General features: G+C 41.7%; 1 protein-coding gene across 1 annotated transcript in view; it reads left to right on the top strand.

The window, feature by feature from the left end:
* LOC116614593 (adhesion G-protein coupled receptor V1) overlaps positions 1–14102 on the top strand; it is a 31417-nt gene that overhangs the window by 16709 nt on the left and 606 nt on the right. Inside the window, exons 13-22 of the mRNA XM_048731548.1 lie at positions 696–943; positions 1625–1730; positions 1886–2139; positions 4051–4156; positions 10352–10596; positions 11024–11132; positions 11604–11839; positions 12664–12769; positions 12991–13316; positions 13824–13938. Coding sequence (XP_048587505.1) covers positions 696–943; positions 1625–1730; positions 1886–2139; positions 4051–4156; positions 10352–10596; positions 11024–11132; positions 11604–11839; positions 12664–12769; positions 12991–13316; positions 13824–13938 — 1851 coding nt within the window. The remainder of the gene's footprint in view (positions 1–695; positions 944–1624; positions 1731–1885; positions 2140–4050; positions 4157–10351; positions 10597–11023; positions 11133–11603; positions 11840–12663; positions 12770–12990; positions 13317–13823; positions 13939–14102) is intronic.

The following is a 14102-nucleotide window of genomic DNA, read 5'->3' as shown; positions in this document are numbered from 1 at the left end:
AAACAGTTTAAATTTTCGTACTTTCATTACCTATAACGCAGTACAATTCCACCTCTTGATAAAGACAGACCGTTATTTCCAAAACTTAAAAGTTGTTGACCGTTATTAACCAGTTTTTCTGGTCACAAAAATAGTCCGGAGTTCCATTGTATTTTTGCAGTCCTTGACCCTTGTATTTTATAAACATTCCTTAAAGACCCGGAGGCCAATTATTATAAGTCATAGAGGGATGATTAGTTGAAGTCCCGTCGCCGCAGGAAATAAACTCGCAACTACGAGTTATATTAGATTGGATGAGCGAACACGGTTCAATGGGACATTTAGAAACTAAATCTTCCTCATGATAAATGCGTGAGGGAAATTTAGAAACTAAATCTCCCTCATCATTAATGCACGAGGGAAATTTAGAAACATCAATTGTTTTCGAGGGAATTTCGTTAGAATCGTCCCTCAGAAAACAAACGAATCCGAGGTGATCATGATGTTATGCAACGAGATCTGTTATCTTTCAGGGGCGAACTAGCTCCGCTTCTATCACTGTGAAATCCAACTCAAACATATAACTCAAATGACGACATTTTATTGCTACGCTCCAGTACACTTTTTTGCTCCAGACAATGTCAGGCATTAATTTTTCGCTGTATTGGACAACCCTCAAGAAAAAAGGCTCACTGTGGGTTCTCATTTTTACACAGAATCACGGCAAGTCCAGTTATAGTAAGCCACACAAACTCACGAAAAGCTGATTATACCCTTGCGGACAATACTCCCCTGACGTGCGGACCGCGGGCTCTTGGTATAAACTACACCATGCCTACTACACAAGATAATAACGCGGAGTGGCCGGAAAGCTTCCATGTAGATACAACGACAACTGACACGGGAATAATTAATTTTGCTATCAGTCAAACCACTGTGACCATCATTGACAACGAGGACAAAGGTAAAGGAGGGTATCAGAGGGCCGGGTGATAGAAATAGGGGAAGAGTTTGGTCCGTAATAATGGAAGGAGGTTGGAACGCTAGGGCCGTAACGGGGAAGGGGAAAGAAGAACCAGCCAAACAGACATTTTAGTCTTGTCAAACTTGAGATGATTCCTCTTAATAGCTCCTGTTGTTAGGGTATCAGAGGGCAGGGTGATAGTAAGGGTAAGAGACGTTTGGAGGCATAGGCCGTAACGGGGATGGAAAGAATAGGAGGCCACGGCTGTTAGAATGGAAGGGAAGGGTGTAGGCTTGGGATAAATCAAGGCAGGGTAAGAAGAAAGGTCAGGGCCGTAACAAGGGGAAGAGAGGGAGAGATAAGGGGCGTTAAAAGAAGTGGGGGGAGTTAAAGACAATCTATCTGATATTTCATCTAAAATGCACGTGTGCCTATCTTTGCTTTCGACTTGGAAATCTCGCCCTACAATTCAATAAAATAAAACATTTTACATATACAAGATATTGATGCGCATCCAATATTAAATCTATTTTTCTTAACATGATTTTTAAACTTTATTCGAATTCAGTGAAATTGATTATTAGTAAACGAGAATATAGCCCTACAGTGCCTTCAGTTAAGGTGATGAGTCAGACTTTAGTCGTTAGACTTCGTTATTCATATGGTTTCCCTTTTTTTCAGTAAATTTATGGATAAAGGATGCGGCGTACAATCTAACGGAGGATGAAGGAAGCATTACCATGACCGTAATGAAGACGGATAATGCAGAGGTTGATATCATCGTAAGGTTAGCGATGTTGCACTTTTTCCTTTGTCCTTCCTTCCCCCTTCTTTCCTCCGCTTCTGATTTGTTGGAAGACAAATTTAAAACACACACTTCTCTCGGTGTTCACATTGTTGCATTTTATGCTGTAATGACTTTTATATGTTCCATATTCTAAGGTTGACCTCGGTGGATATAATTGCAAACTCAACAAACCAGTCCATTCCTTCTGCTCAAGACTTCAACCCAGTTTTCCAGAACATCACCATCTCTCCTTCAGAAACAGAGAAGACGTTTACAATTCCAATGACTACAGACGATTACTTGGAATACAATGACACCTTCAGGATCTTTATAGAAACTTTCACTCCCAACAAGACTGATTCTATTCTCAGGAATGAAACATTCTTTACCATTTACAACGACGACCATGGTAAGATAAGCTCTTTGCTTTGTGTAGGTAATGGAATGGATAATGACGACCATGGTAAGATAAGCTTTTTGCTGTGTGTTTGGGTAGTGGAATAGGTAATGACGGCCATGGTAAGATAAGCTCTTTGCTGTGTGTGGGTAGTGGAATGGGTAATGATGGCCATGATAAGATAAGCTCTTTGCTGTGTGTGGGTAGTGTAATGGGTAATGATGGCCATGCTAAGATAAGCTCTTTGCTGTGTGTAGGTAATGGAATGGGTAATGACGGTCATGGTAAGATAAGCTCTTTGCTGTGTTTGGGTAGTGGAATGGGTAATTACGGCCATGGTAAGATAAGCTCTTTGCTGTGTGTGGGTAGTGGAATGGGTAATGATGGCCATAAGATAAGCTCTTTGCTCTGTGTAGGTAATTAAATGGGTAATGACGACCATGGTAAGATAAGCTCTTTGCTGTGTGTTTGGGTAGTGGAATAGGTAATGACGGCCATGGTAAGATAAGCTCTTTGCTGTGTTTGGGTAGTGGAATGGGTGATTACGACCATGGTAAGATAAGCTCTTTGCTGTGTGCGGGTAGTGGAATGGGTAATGATGGCCATGGTAAGATAAGTTCTTTGCTGTGTGTAGGTAGTGGAATGGGTAATGATGGCCATGATAAGATGAGCTCTTTGCTGTGTTTGGGTAGTGTAATGGGTAATGATGGCCATGGTAAGATAAGCTCTTTGCTGTGTGTAGGTAATGGAATGGGTAATGATGGCCATGATAAGATAAGCTCTTTGCTGTGTGTGGGTAGTGTAATGGGTAATGATGGCCATGGTAAGATAAGCTCTTTGCTGTGTGTAGGTAATGGAATAGGTAATGACGACCATGGTAAGATAAGCTCTTTGCTGTGTGTTTGGGTAGTGGAATAGGTAATGACGGCCATGGTAAGATAAGCTCTTTGCTGTGTGTAGGTAGTGGAATGGGTAATGATGGCCATGATAAGATGAGCTATTTGCTGTGTGTGGGTAGTGTAATGGGTAATTACGGCCATGGTAAGATAAGCTCTTTGCTGTGTGTGGGTAGTGGAATGGGTAATGATGGCCATGGTAAGATAAGCTCTTTGCTGTGTGTGGGTAGTGGAATGGGTAATGATGGCCATGATAAGATAAGCTCTTTGCTGTGTGTGGGTAATGGAATGGGTAATTACGGCCATGGTAAGATAAGCTCTTTGCTGTGAGTGGGTAGTGGAATGGGTAATGACGGCCATGATAAGATAAGCTCTTTGCTGTGTGTAGGTAATGGAATGGGTAATTACGGCCATGGTAAGATAAGCTCTTTGCTGTGTTTGGGTAGTGGAATGGGTAATGACGGCCATGGTAAGATAAGCTCTTTGCTGTGTGTAGGTAATGGAATGGGTAATGATGGCCATGATAAGATAAGCTCTTTGCTGTGTGTGGGTAGTGGAATGGGTAATGATGGCCATGATAAGATAAGCTCTTTGCTGTGTGTGGGTAATGTAATGGGATGATGGCCATGGTACGATGAGCTCTGTTTGCTGTGTGTGGAGGGTGCTTGGGAATTGTTAATTAGCAGTTGGCATATTTATCTTCGCGATAGATATTCGGAAAAGTTTAGCTAGTTCAACGTTAAAAGTAATGAATAGGTACACTGAATAAATGCCTCTGTCAGCCGCCATTTCATTAAAATATAAGAAAGCATGTATTTCCATTGGCTCTTTTGAGAAAGCTAAAATGTTTTCGATCTAAACAATATACTATATCGAACTAATATATGAAACTTCGTTTTGTGGTGGATATTTTGATATATATATATTTTTCAAAACGTTTGTCTGACAAGAGCTGTTTTACTTTAGATTGAGGTATAAAAAAAATAGATTTAAGAAATGAACTCTTGTTTATTTATTTGGGTCCTAGCTACTCTTGAGCTGGTTGAAAGATCAGTCACCCTAAAGGAAAACCAAGGCGTGGTCGTACTAACCGTCCGACTTCTTGGCAAAACATTGATTCCTGTTTTTTTCAAGTAAGTTTCATTATATATTATCATTAAAATGGTCTAAGTGTATTGAATTCCGCAAACAGCAAATTAAAAAATACAAACAATGGATGAACCCCCCATTATTAATGTTGCATGATACTATTTATTATATTATTATATTATTACTATTAATTAATTAATTAATATTTATCCTTATTTTGGGAGGCTCCGGTATCCATCAAATCGCGCGCTCTGATTGGCTCTTGTGAGATCTCGTATCCTACGATCGATTTAAAAAAGGCGGGAAAACAAGAAACACTCGCGCACGGTCAACTCAAAACAGTCTACGGAACAAATGCTCATTAGCATAAGCCACTACCCGGCGTCATCGATTCCATGTGACGCCATTTTCTCCCATTTGTCATGACAACAGCCCACGCTTTGATGAAGGCGATGTTTTGAAAAGTTTTATTACATTTATAGCATTAGATAGTATGCTCGCCTTTAATTTTTTTTAAACAAACAAAATTACAAAAAGTATAAGGGGATAAGGGTAAACTTATCTCATGTTAGCAAATGAACTTCCTAAGAATATCCATAGCCGGGGGGGGGGGGGGGTTGCAGGTCGAAGGATAGATAGATAGATATTTTAAATAGATAGAAGATCCACTTTCGGTTTCGGATTCCGAACCCCCCCCCCCCTCCCCTAAGAAAAAATCCTAGGTACGGGCCTGGGTTAGGGGGGTCAAACGCCCAGGAATTTGGGTTGGAAATTCCAGAGGAGTGGGGGTCATACCTCCATGGGGGGGGATGGATATATCGTATATTAGAGCCAACCAAAACGTTCATTAGAGCCTGGATAATGCTCGCTAAAGTTATAATAATAGAGATTTTATGCTAATGAGTCGAGCATGATTTTTATTGTAAATTTCCTCTTTGCAATAAATCAATATGGTGGTGACACACCGCCTACCGGTTCAGAGACAAAATCCGCCGAGGACTGGACCCTATTTAGAGACACTCTTCAAGACTCAATCGACAAGGCCATTCCATCCAAGTTTGTATCTGGTAGAACCAGTCTCCCCTGGTTAAACCCAACGTTGCGTCGGCTTGTCCGGAAGAAAACCGAAGTTCAAGAAGACCGGGTGTTCCAGGCTGCGGGATAAATGGCGAAACATCAGAAGGAAACTAAGCCGTGCCCTGCTCCAAGCGTGAAGCGGCTATATAAACAACATGATCGGCGATGTGAAGTCCAATCCGAAGCCCTTCTGGAAGTTCATCAGATCCCAAAGAAAAGACAGTCAATCTATGCCACCACTAAAAGCAACGAATGGCCGGCTTGTGGAGTCCGACATTGGAAAGTCGGAAATGCTAAACCAGCACTTTCGGGAAAATTTATCCGATGAAGATACTGACTCGATACCATTACTCAAGCGCAGATTCCCCCAGATTCCAAGCATTGCCGTCACAGAGGAGGGAGTTCGCAAGTTGGCCCTGATGGTTTCCATCCACGAGTGCTAAAGGAGTGTGCACCGGTGATCTCGCCAATATCAAAACAGATCTTCCAGAAGTCCCTGGACGCCGGCAACCTGCCCCGGGAGTGGCGCATTGCGAACATATGCCCTATACACAAGAAAGGCGACCGATCTCTTGCCTCCAACTATCGTCCAATTTCTCTTACTTACGTTATTTGCAAGATACTAGAACACATTGTGTGCTCGCAATTAAATCGACACCTAGAAGCTCTGTGTTTTGTCATAAAGGACTGGGCCTCAGCCTTGGACCGTGGCTTACAAACCGACGCCTTTGTGTTAGACTTTGCGAAAGCTTTTGACAGCGTCCCCCACGAACGGCTCAAGTCCAAACTATACAGCTATGGAATCGGTGGCCAAACCTTGAAATGGATTGATGCCTTTTTGTGTGAGCGGTACCAGCTTGTTTGTGTCAATGGGGCAAAGTCAAGCTGGACGCGGGTTACATCAGGTGTGCCCCAAGGTACTGTCCTTGGCCCAGTCCTGTTTAACCTGTTTATAAATGACATACAAGAATCTGTACGGTCCGAGATCAGACTCTGTGCAGACGACTGTATTTGTTACCGCACTATTAGATCGCGAGAGGATTGCGAAGAGCTACAGCGAGACATATCGAGACTCGCGTCCTGGGCTGACCAGTGGTCCATGAGCTTCCAAACAACCAAGTGTAACATGATCCGCATCTCAAGGAAGACCAGAAACAACATCAACCACCTGTACTATCTGGAAGGTGTGGCCCTGGACTTTGTTGAGAAAATAAAGTACCTCGGAGTCACAATAACAAGGGGCCTCCGATGAAACAGACTGCTGCTGAAACAGTCAGCAAGGCAAACAAGATCCTAGGCCTACTTAGGCGGAACCTGCACTTTTGCGACACAAAAGCGAAGGAAGCAGCTTACGTCGGCCTTGTTAGGCCGCTGTTGGAATATGCAAGTGCTATCTGGGACCCGCATACCAGCAAGCTCATCGTCGAGATCGAGAAAGTCCAGAGGCGTGCAGCACGCTTTGTTACGGCAGACTTCTTCTCCTTCGAACCCGGCACAATGACGCGCCTCCTTTCCGAACTGGGTTGGCAGCCACTCGAAGACCGCAGGCGCACCTCATCATTGGTGCTCCTAAACAGTGGCCTAAATAATGCCTCTATCCTGCCACTCGAAGATCTGAGGAAACCGTCTCGCGCCTTGCTCCGCATTCAACACTCTGAATTCTATACTATTCCTAACGATAGAACTGACATATATAAATATAGTTTTTTGCCCCGTGCACTGAGACTGTGGAATAACCTTCCACAGTCTGTAATTGACATGAGAGGCTGCCCAGAGGCCTTCCACGCTGGGCTTTAGACTCGGCACTGCGCTGCGCACTGACATATTGTACAATAGGTTGCGCAATTTTTTAAAGTGAAAAGAGAGGGTAGAAAAGTAGCGAAAGATACCTCTTACACCTATTTGAAGCAAGAAACATCACTTTGGGTACTACGCCTAAAGAAGGAAAACGCCATGTATATGATCGTGTAGGCGGTTTCATTTACCATTTTTTAAGTAAAGCGATTCAATCGAATCAAAATGTAAAAATTGACCAATGATTGTTATTAACCAAAATAATGCTTCGTAAATAGGTTCTCTATGACAAGAGTAATCAAGCTGTCATGTGACCCATAGTCCCTAATTTGTCAGGTTAAAAAGCGGTTAAAAATCTAGAGTGCCTTGTTTAAAAAACTAATTTTAACCACACAGTGAATGTTGCAGTGCTCCAAAAATTAGTGAAAAAAATCAAGACTCTTTTTTAGGTTTGGTTGCAAATCAGACAGCCTTTGTTACATCAACCTATGCTAGATCGCACAGTGAGCCAACTAAGAGGTCATCAATGACAATTACTTTTATAATTTTAAATAGAAGCCATAAAGGCGTAATGCGCCATTAATATTGTTGTGTGTTGTTGTGAACAATATGCGATAAATTTTAGTGATGAAGAACCAAATACGTCGCACTCCGATCGTCAAGATTTCTAAGAAATGATCATGTTAATGTGAATGATTTACGAAGTTTGGCGATCAGCTTAGAAACTTCGAGTAAAACAGCCTTCTAACTCAAACCCCCAAATGCACTGTTCGGTCGCATTTCTCCTCAGAAGCTCTCTTCCACCATATCTATATTTTTAGTCCGTTTCCTGACAAAAATTTGGAACAATTCGGCTAGAAAAGAAGCTCATCACCCTAAACTTTGAAATGTTTTAAAGTTGTGCTCAAGTATAGGCTTGGGTTGATTATCATTGAGCTAGGTAGAAAGCTTGATAAATTATCTCATCCCTGTAATGATGACTAAAAATGGCACATGGAATCGAGGACGACGGACAGTTGCTTATACAAATGAGCATTTGTTCCGTAGACTGAAACGTAAAAGAGTGGAAACATCCAAAATATCTAATAAACCTTGGAGTGAAGAGATGTTGGTTTTAGTAGCCCTTCAGACGTAAAAATAATAATAATCCGTGGGCCCAAATGAATGAATTCATATTTACTTATACTGCAGTTTTATTTGCCGTTCAGCGTTGTTTTCATAGTTGTGATAATTCGACGACTTTTCGGGCTATATCCTCCTATTTTCAACTTTTGGAAGCTACAGGCTTTAACTAAAGGTGCTATAGATCCAAACAATAAAAAACCCGCGATATCAGTCTCCAGTCTTCTTGAATGGACTGTTTGGTGTGAAAACTCCACGGCATGTAGAGAACGAACTTCTGAAGTAAAAGAAAACGCCACTCGCTTTGTGCTGCTTTATGATGATTCGATGGAAATATTGCATTTACAAAGAAGCTGTAGTATCTTAAAGAAACTCTTTTGGGTATTTGCACCCCTTGTTATTTATTCATTTGTTTGTTTATCCGAATGGATAAGATTTGTATTTCTTGGCTGTCAGTGGCGCTCGCTGGCTCGTCATATTGTTTCTCTTCTTGTCTCCGACTCAAAGTGCTCGTTGTCGCTCACTATCAACTCTAAGACCCGTGGCTCTCGCTGGCTCGTCATATTGTTTCTCTTCTTGTCTCCGACTCGAAGTGCTCGTTGTCGCTCACTATCAACTCTAAGATCAGTGGCGCTCGCTGGCTCGTCATATTGTTTCTCTTCTTGTCTACGACTCAAAGTGCTCGTTGTCGCTCACTATCAACTCTAAGATCAGTGGCGCTTGCTGGCTCGTCATATTGTTTCTCTTCTTGTCTACGACTCAAAGTGCTCGTTGTCGCTCACTATTAACTCTAAGATCAGTGGCGCTCGCTGGCTCGTCATATTGTTTCTCTTCTTGTCTCCGGCTAAAAGTGCTCGTTGTAGCTCACTATCAACTCTAAGACCCGTGTGTATGTTGTTGTTCTTTTTTTTTTGGTTGATTTTGTTTTTTTGGTTGATTTTGTTTTTTTGGTCGATTTTGTTTTAGCGAGATTCGCACTAGGCCATGTAAACAAAGCCCGCTGCAAAATAAAAAAAATCAAAACTGCCCACGGGCAATATCGTAGGATTCCAGCCCGCTTAACAGCCAATCAGAGCGCGCGTACCATCGTAGCCATATTATAATGAAAATATTTATAATTTACATGGAAAAATTACTCGATTCTGATTGGATGAGGGCAGTGCAGTTTTTAGGTAATTCAGTGCAGATAAAAAGTAATTCAGTTCAATTTGAGCTTTTGAAAATCTCACTCGGTGCAATTTATTTCCAAATTGAACTCGAAACCTATGCTTACCTAACTTATCTTATATATACACTTATTTCAATAAAGGTTGTCAACGAGAATGGCGAATGGCAATTGCCAAATGGCAGTTCTATGACCGAAAGGTGTTTATGAGTAGTCATTATTTGTAAAAAAAAAGGTGATAAATAAACTCAAGCAATGTCGTCTTATGTTTTGTTTATATTTTACTGAATTTGGAACAAATATAAGAATGGGCCTATGACAAGACAAGACACTGTTAATCTATACAAAAATAATACAATTATCAATCATTTGACACATGTGATCACTGTCAGTACTTTACGTGTGTAGAATAATCTTCCCAACTGATCTAATACTCATAAAGAACTCTTGAAAATATTGAATTTTAGAAAATATACTTCAATACATAAATTTTGTTTACCATTTTTATTTACCATTAAGAGTTAGGTTTGATAGCCAGTCGTGTTCAGCACGTGTTTGCTATTCTCAACTGATATGAACGAATGTTTATAACGCTCTTTTTATCCTCGTACGAACATCTTCAAAGCCAAAAAGTCTGTTGTAAATAGACGACATTACAAATTGGTTATTTTAAAAGGAAATGACAATATGTATTCAAGTATGCATTTTTTAGTCAGATAGAATCGGGTGTGTGGAAAACAGCGCGCGGAAAACAGAGATCTAGAGCAGCGCGCGGAAAACAGCGCGCTAAAATAAAGCGGAGCGAGGAAAACAGCGGTTAAATCGCACGACTTCGAGCTCATGTACAAGTCGCAAAGTTGTGGGCAGGGCAGGCTCCGCCCCCCCCCCCCCCCCCTCCCCTGTTTGAGAGCGGAAAAAAGCGCGGGGAAAATATTTTATTCCTTTTTTTCCTGTGTAACGATTGGAGGCAATACGCAAATTTTTATTTGATTTTTTTACGTGAAGGCGCTTGTGGGTGATGGTGGGGGTTGCTTTAATTTGTCTAAAAAGTGACCATTAATTTTTTTTCTCCTCTTGCTAGTTTATCTACAATAAACATCACAGCCTTTGGTAACCGTGACTTCCCAGCCCTCGTGGAAAAGACGTACAGCTTTGGGCCGTCGATCTCTGGGAACACTTCAATGGAAATTGAGATCGACGTTACTAAGGAGGTGTTCGTGGAGCACCCCGAACGATTTGACATCGTCATGACAACTAACCAGCCCTTTGTAACTGTGGTGGAGAACAAGAGCATGAGCGAGATTCATGTACAAAACGACGATGCAGGTAAAACCTTTTTACTATTTGATTTTCTTATGTCATCATACATTGTAAGCACAGGGTGAGGTTTTAATAAAATTGAAATTGTTACGAGTTTTGAGGTGTTGCTGTTGGTTTGGTTTTTGAAGTGTAGTTCGTCTAGAACCTTTTTATTATACGGAAGCAATTTAGGCAGGTTCCTATGTTGTAAGTGACTAAGCAATAATAAACACTTTTTAATGCCACGTGACATTATCCAACGCTGATTGGCCCTTCAATGCTGTATGTTTGCTTAATAGCACGGCGCTGTTTTTGCGAGGCCTTAGGTCAGCTTGCGATACCGTGACGATTATTAAGTATTGACAAGGAAAGTTATTTGTCATAATTGCCATCATCATCATTTTTTGTCAATCATTGACGTGATTGTTTTTTGATAAAGAATATCTTTTTTCAGTTGTAATAGGGTTCATGGCGCCGCTTCAGACCGTCTTCGAGGCCAAGGGATTTGTGAACGTGTGTGTGGTGGTGGAAAGAGGGCTACCAGAGATTCCACTCTATTACAAGTACGTATGACAAACCCAGGGAGGGAGGGATAAATGACTGTATCTGTGGTGGTTAAAAGAGGACTACCAATAGTTTCAACTCTATTACAAGTACGCTTGACAGCCCTAGAGGAGGAGGGGTGTGGTAAATGTGGGCTACCAGAGATTCCACTCTATTATAGGTACGTATGACAGCCCCAGGGAGGGAGAGGTGTGGTAAATGTGGGCTACCAGAGGTTTCACTCTATTACAAGTAAGAATGGCAACTAGGTAAATGAGGTAAATGTGGGCTACGAGATTCCACTCTATTCCATGTACGTATGTCAACCTCATGAGGGACATGCTGGAAACAGAGCTACCTGATCTCATCCCCGACGGCAGTTACCCTGGAAACGGGGCTGTTGGTTAAGCATCCTTTCAGGCTAAATAACCCAAAGACATCTATTCAGTCAGCTTATATGTCATTGCTATTTTTCTCTCTTTTTGTTTCAGTGTGAGCACGACTTACATCGACACAACAGTTGGTAGGGACTTCATACCGCTGACCAACTTCACAGTACTTATACCGTATCGGTCAAGCATCTCCTGTTTCACGGTGACAATCGAAGAGGATCACGTGACTGAGCTTGACGAGAGTTTCGGCATATCGCTTTCGAGTGATTATTTGGATGTGACTGTCGACGAAAATCGCAAGTCAACTGTGATCACAATCCTGAACGACGATAAAGGTAGTTGAAGACGTCTCAGCGAATCGTTTTCACGGCTGCAAAAAATGAGCAAGCAATGCACCCTTTATATTCGTTGCAAATTTTCAGGAATCGATTTTAGAGTCTGGTGCATTACTATCATATAAAGTGCAGAGTAATTTTAAAATTCAATTATCAACCTTATAAACGTTTCAATTTTTATGGTACTTTTGTCCAAACTATGACTACAGCATAATGATATTATTATTTTCGCTTGTGTGTGTCATATTTACAATAGTAGAAGATTATAAAAGTCGGTTTACAGTGAATGTCTCCTTATTTTTTTTTTTTTTTTTTTTGCTCGCTATGTTGTATACGTGCGTTTGATGAGCACAACCATTACAAGTTTATTGATTTAACTATATCCTATAACAGCCGCAGAGTCGTAGCAGGCCAGGTAAGATTGGGTGTGCACAATAAAGAAACATAAAAAAATGTCGAGTGGGTAGATCCACACACCTACTGGTCATTTCTTAATATATATTTTTTTTTAAATAACTATCCCTCCCCCTCCCCAGTGCCCCATCCCACTCCCTGTTACGCCCCTGAATCGAAATCACTGTTGTGCGGCCTCGGCGAATCCAAGGTCCTATGCCTCGTTTAATCCAACCCCTTTTCCTCTAGCTTCTATTTACAAAAAATAGAGTACAACGAATAGTTCATCACGGAAATGCTTTCTATTGGATTTCCTTCACCTCTTCGGTGACGTGTAGTTCTTCTTTCTCCCCTAAGTTTGATTTTGAATTGATATTGAAAACTGAAGTGTGTAAAGTGAAGTACTTTCAAATGTTTTTGTTCTCCTTTAGTGACAATGGAAATTGACGGCCCAATCAGTCGATCTCTGGCAGAAGGCGAAAAGACCGTGGTTTCTGTGGTTGCTGAAGGGCAATACGATATCCCTCTTTCTCTCTTGTAAGTAACCCTCTCTCTCTCTCTCTCTCTCTCTCTCTCTCTCTCTCTCTCTCTCTCTCTCTCTCTCTCTCTCTCTCTCTCTCTCTCTCTCTCTCTCTCTCTCTCTCTCTCTCTCTTTCTGTCAAATCTGCGATTCTCGCATCCTTATTAGATTTTCGCGCGTCGCAATGCAACAATGACACCATACCAGCTTATCTCTAACAATAATTATTATTTCATAGAATTGCTCCAAATAAGACGTCAACAGCAGATGATAGGGATTTCAGATTCACATCGTTATACTGGCCTATCGATAACCAGTCTTTGCCAGAGGTTGCGGACTACCCCGCCTGGAGATTCCCAGTCCCCCAAAGCCTAGCGCACAACATGACCATGGTATTCAACAGAGGGGCAAAACACGTCGCCATTGAAGTAGAGATCCCGGTCGACAGGCAGTCGGAGTCCATGGAGACGCTAGTGTTGTCACTCCAGAGCCTTGACCCATCCAGAGTGGTGTTTGGAAACAATCAAACAGTGGAACTTAGTATCGAGAACACGGCATATCCTGGTACGTATGAGCCCACTAGCCATTCTCTCTCATTGCCATTCCTCCTCATTGTCTTTTATCATAGATACACTCCCTTTTAAGGTTTGTAGGATTATATGTGATTTGCAATATGGGTTATTGATAAAGAAGGACATGGAAAATGGATATGGAAAATGGCACATGGATGAAAGTAATAAGCATGGTGATGATGGTGATGGCGATGGTGATGGTGACGGTGACGGTGACTGTGACGGTTATGGTGACGTTGACGGTAACGTTGACGTTGACGGTGACGGTGACGGTGACGGTGACGGTGACGGTGACGGTGACGGTGACGTTGACGGTGACAATGACGGTGACGGTGATGGTGATGCCGTTTTTTTTGTTGTGACCGGATGCAAATACATTAAGAAATTAGATTAATGAATATAAAATCATTGACATTATATGTAAAGAACGGTAGTCTATGCCAAGACCCCAGGCCTCTTTTTGTTAAACAAAATTATCATGAATTCATTTCACCAACAGAGACGAAGGCACAGGCAGGAGCAGTTGTAGCGGTTGTGTCTGTGTCAATCGCGATTCTAGTCATCATCTTAGTGGCTGTTATCCTCGCTGCGTGCTTCATTGTTAAGCGTGTCAAGTAAGTAAAGCTTAAAATCCTTAGAGTATAAAAACGTGTCAAGCACGTAAAACTGATAGTCGATAAACTGTCTCAAGTAATTAGAACCTCCCTACAGACCTCTTCGCTCTTTGGTTTCATGTGAATGGCCACTCACGACAGTAGTCAAGACCAGACAGACAAGA

This window comes from Nematostella vectensis, chromosome 8 (genome assembly GCF_932526225.1).
Source record: "Nematostella vectensis chromosome 8, jaNemVect1.1, whole genome shotgun sequence".
Lineage (NCBI taxonomy): Eukaryota > Metazoa > Cnidaria > Anthozoa > Actiniaria > Edwardsiidae > Nematostella > Nematostella vectensis.
This window is presented reverse-complemented; position numbering and strand designations above follow the sequence as displayed.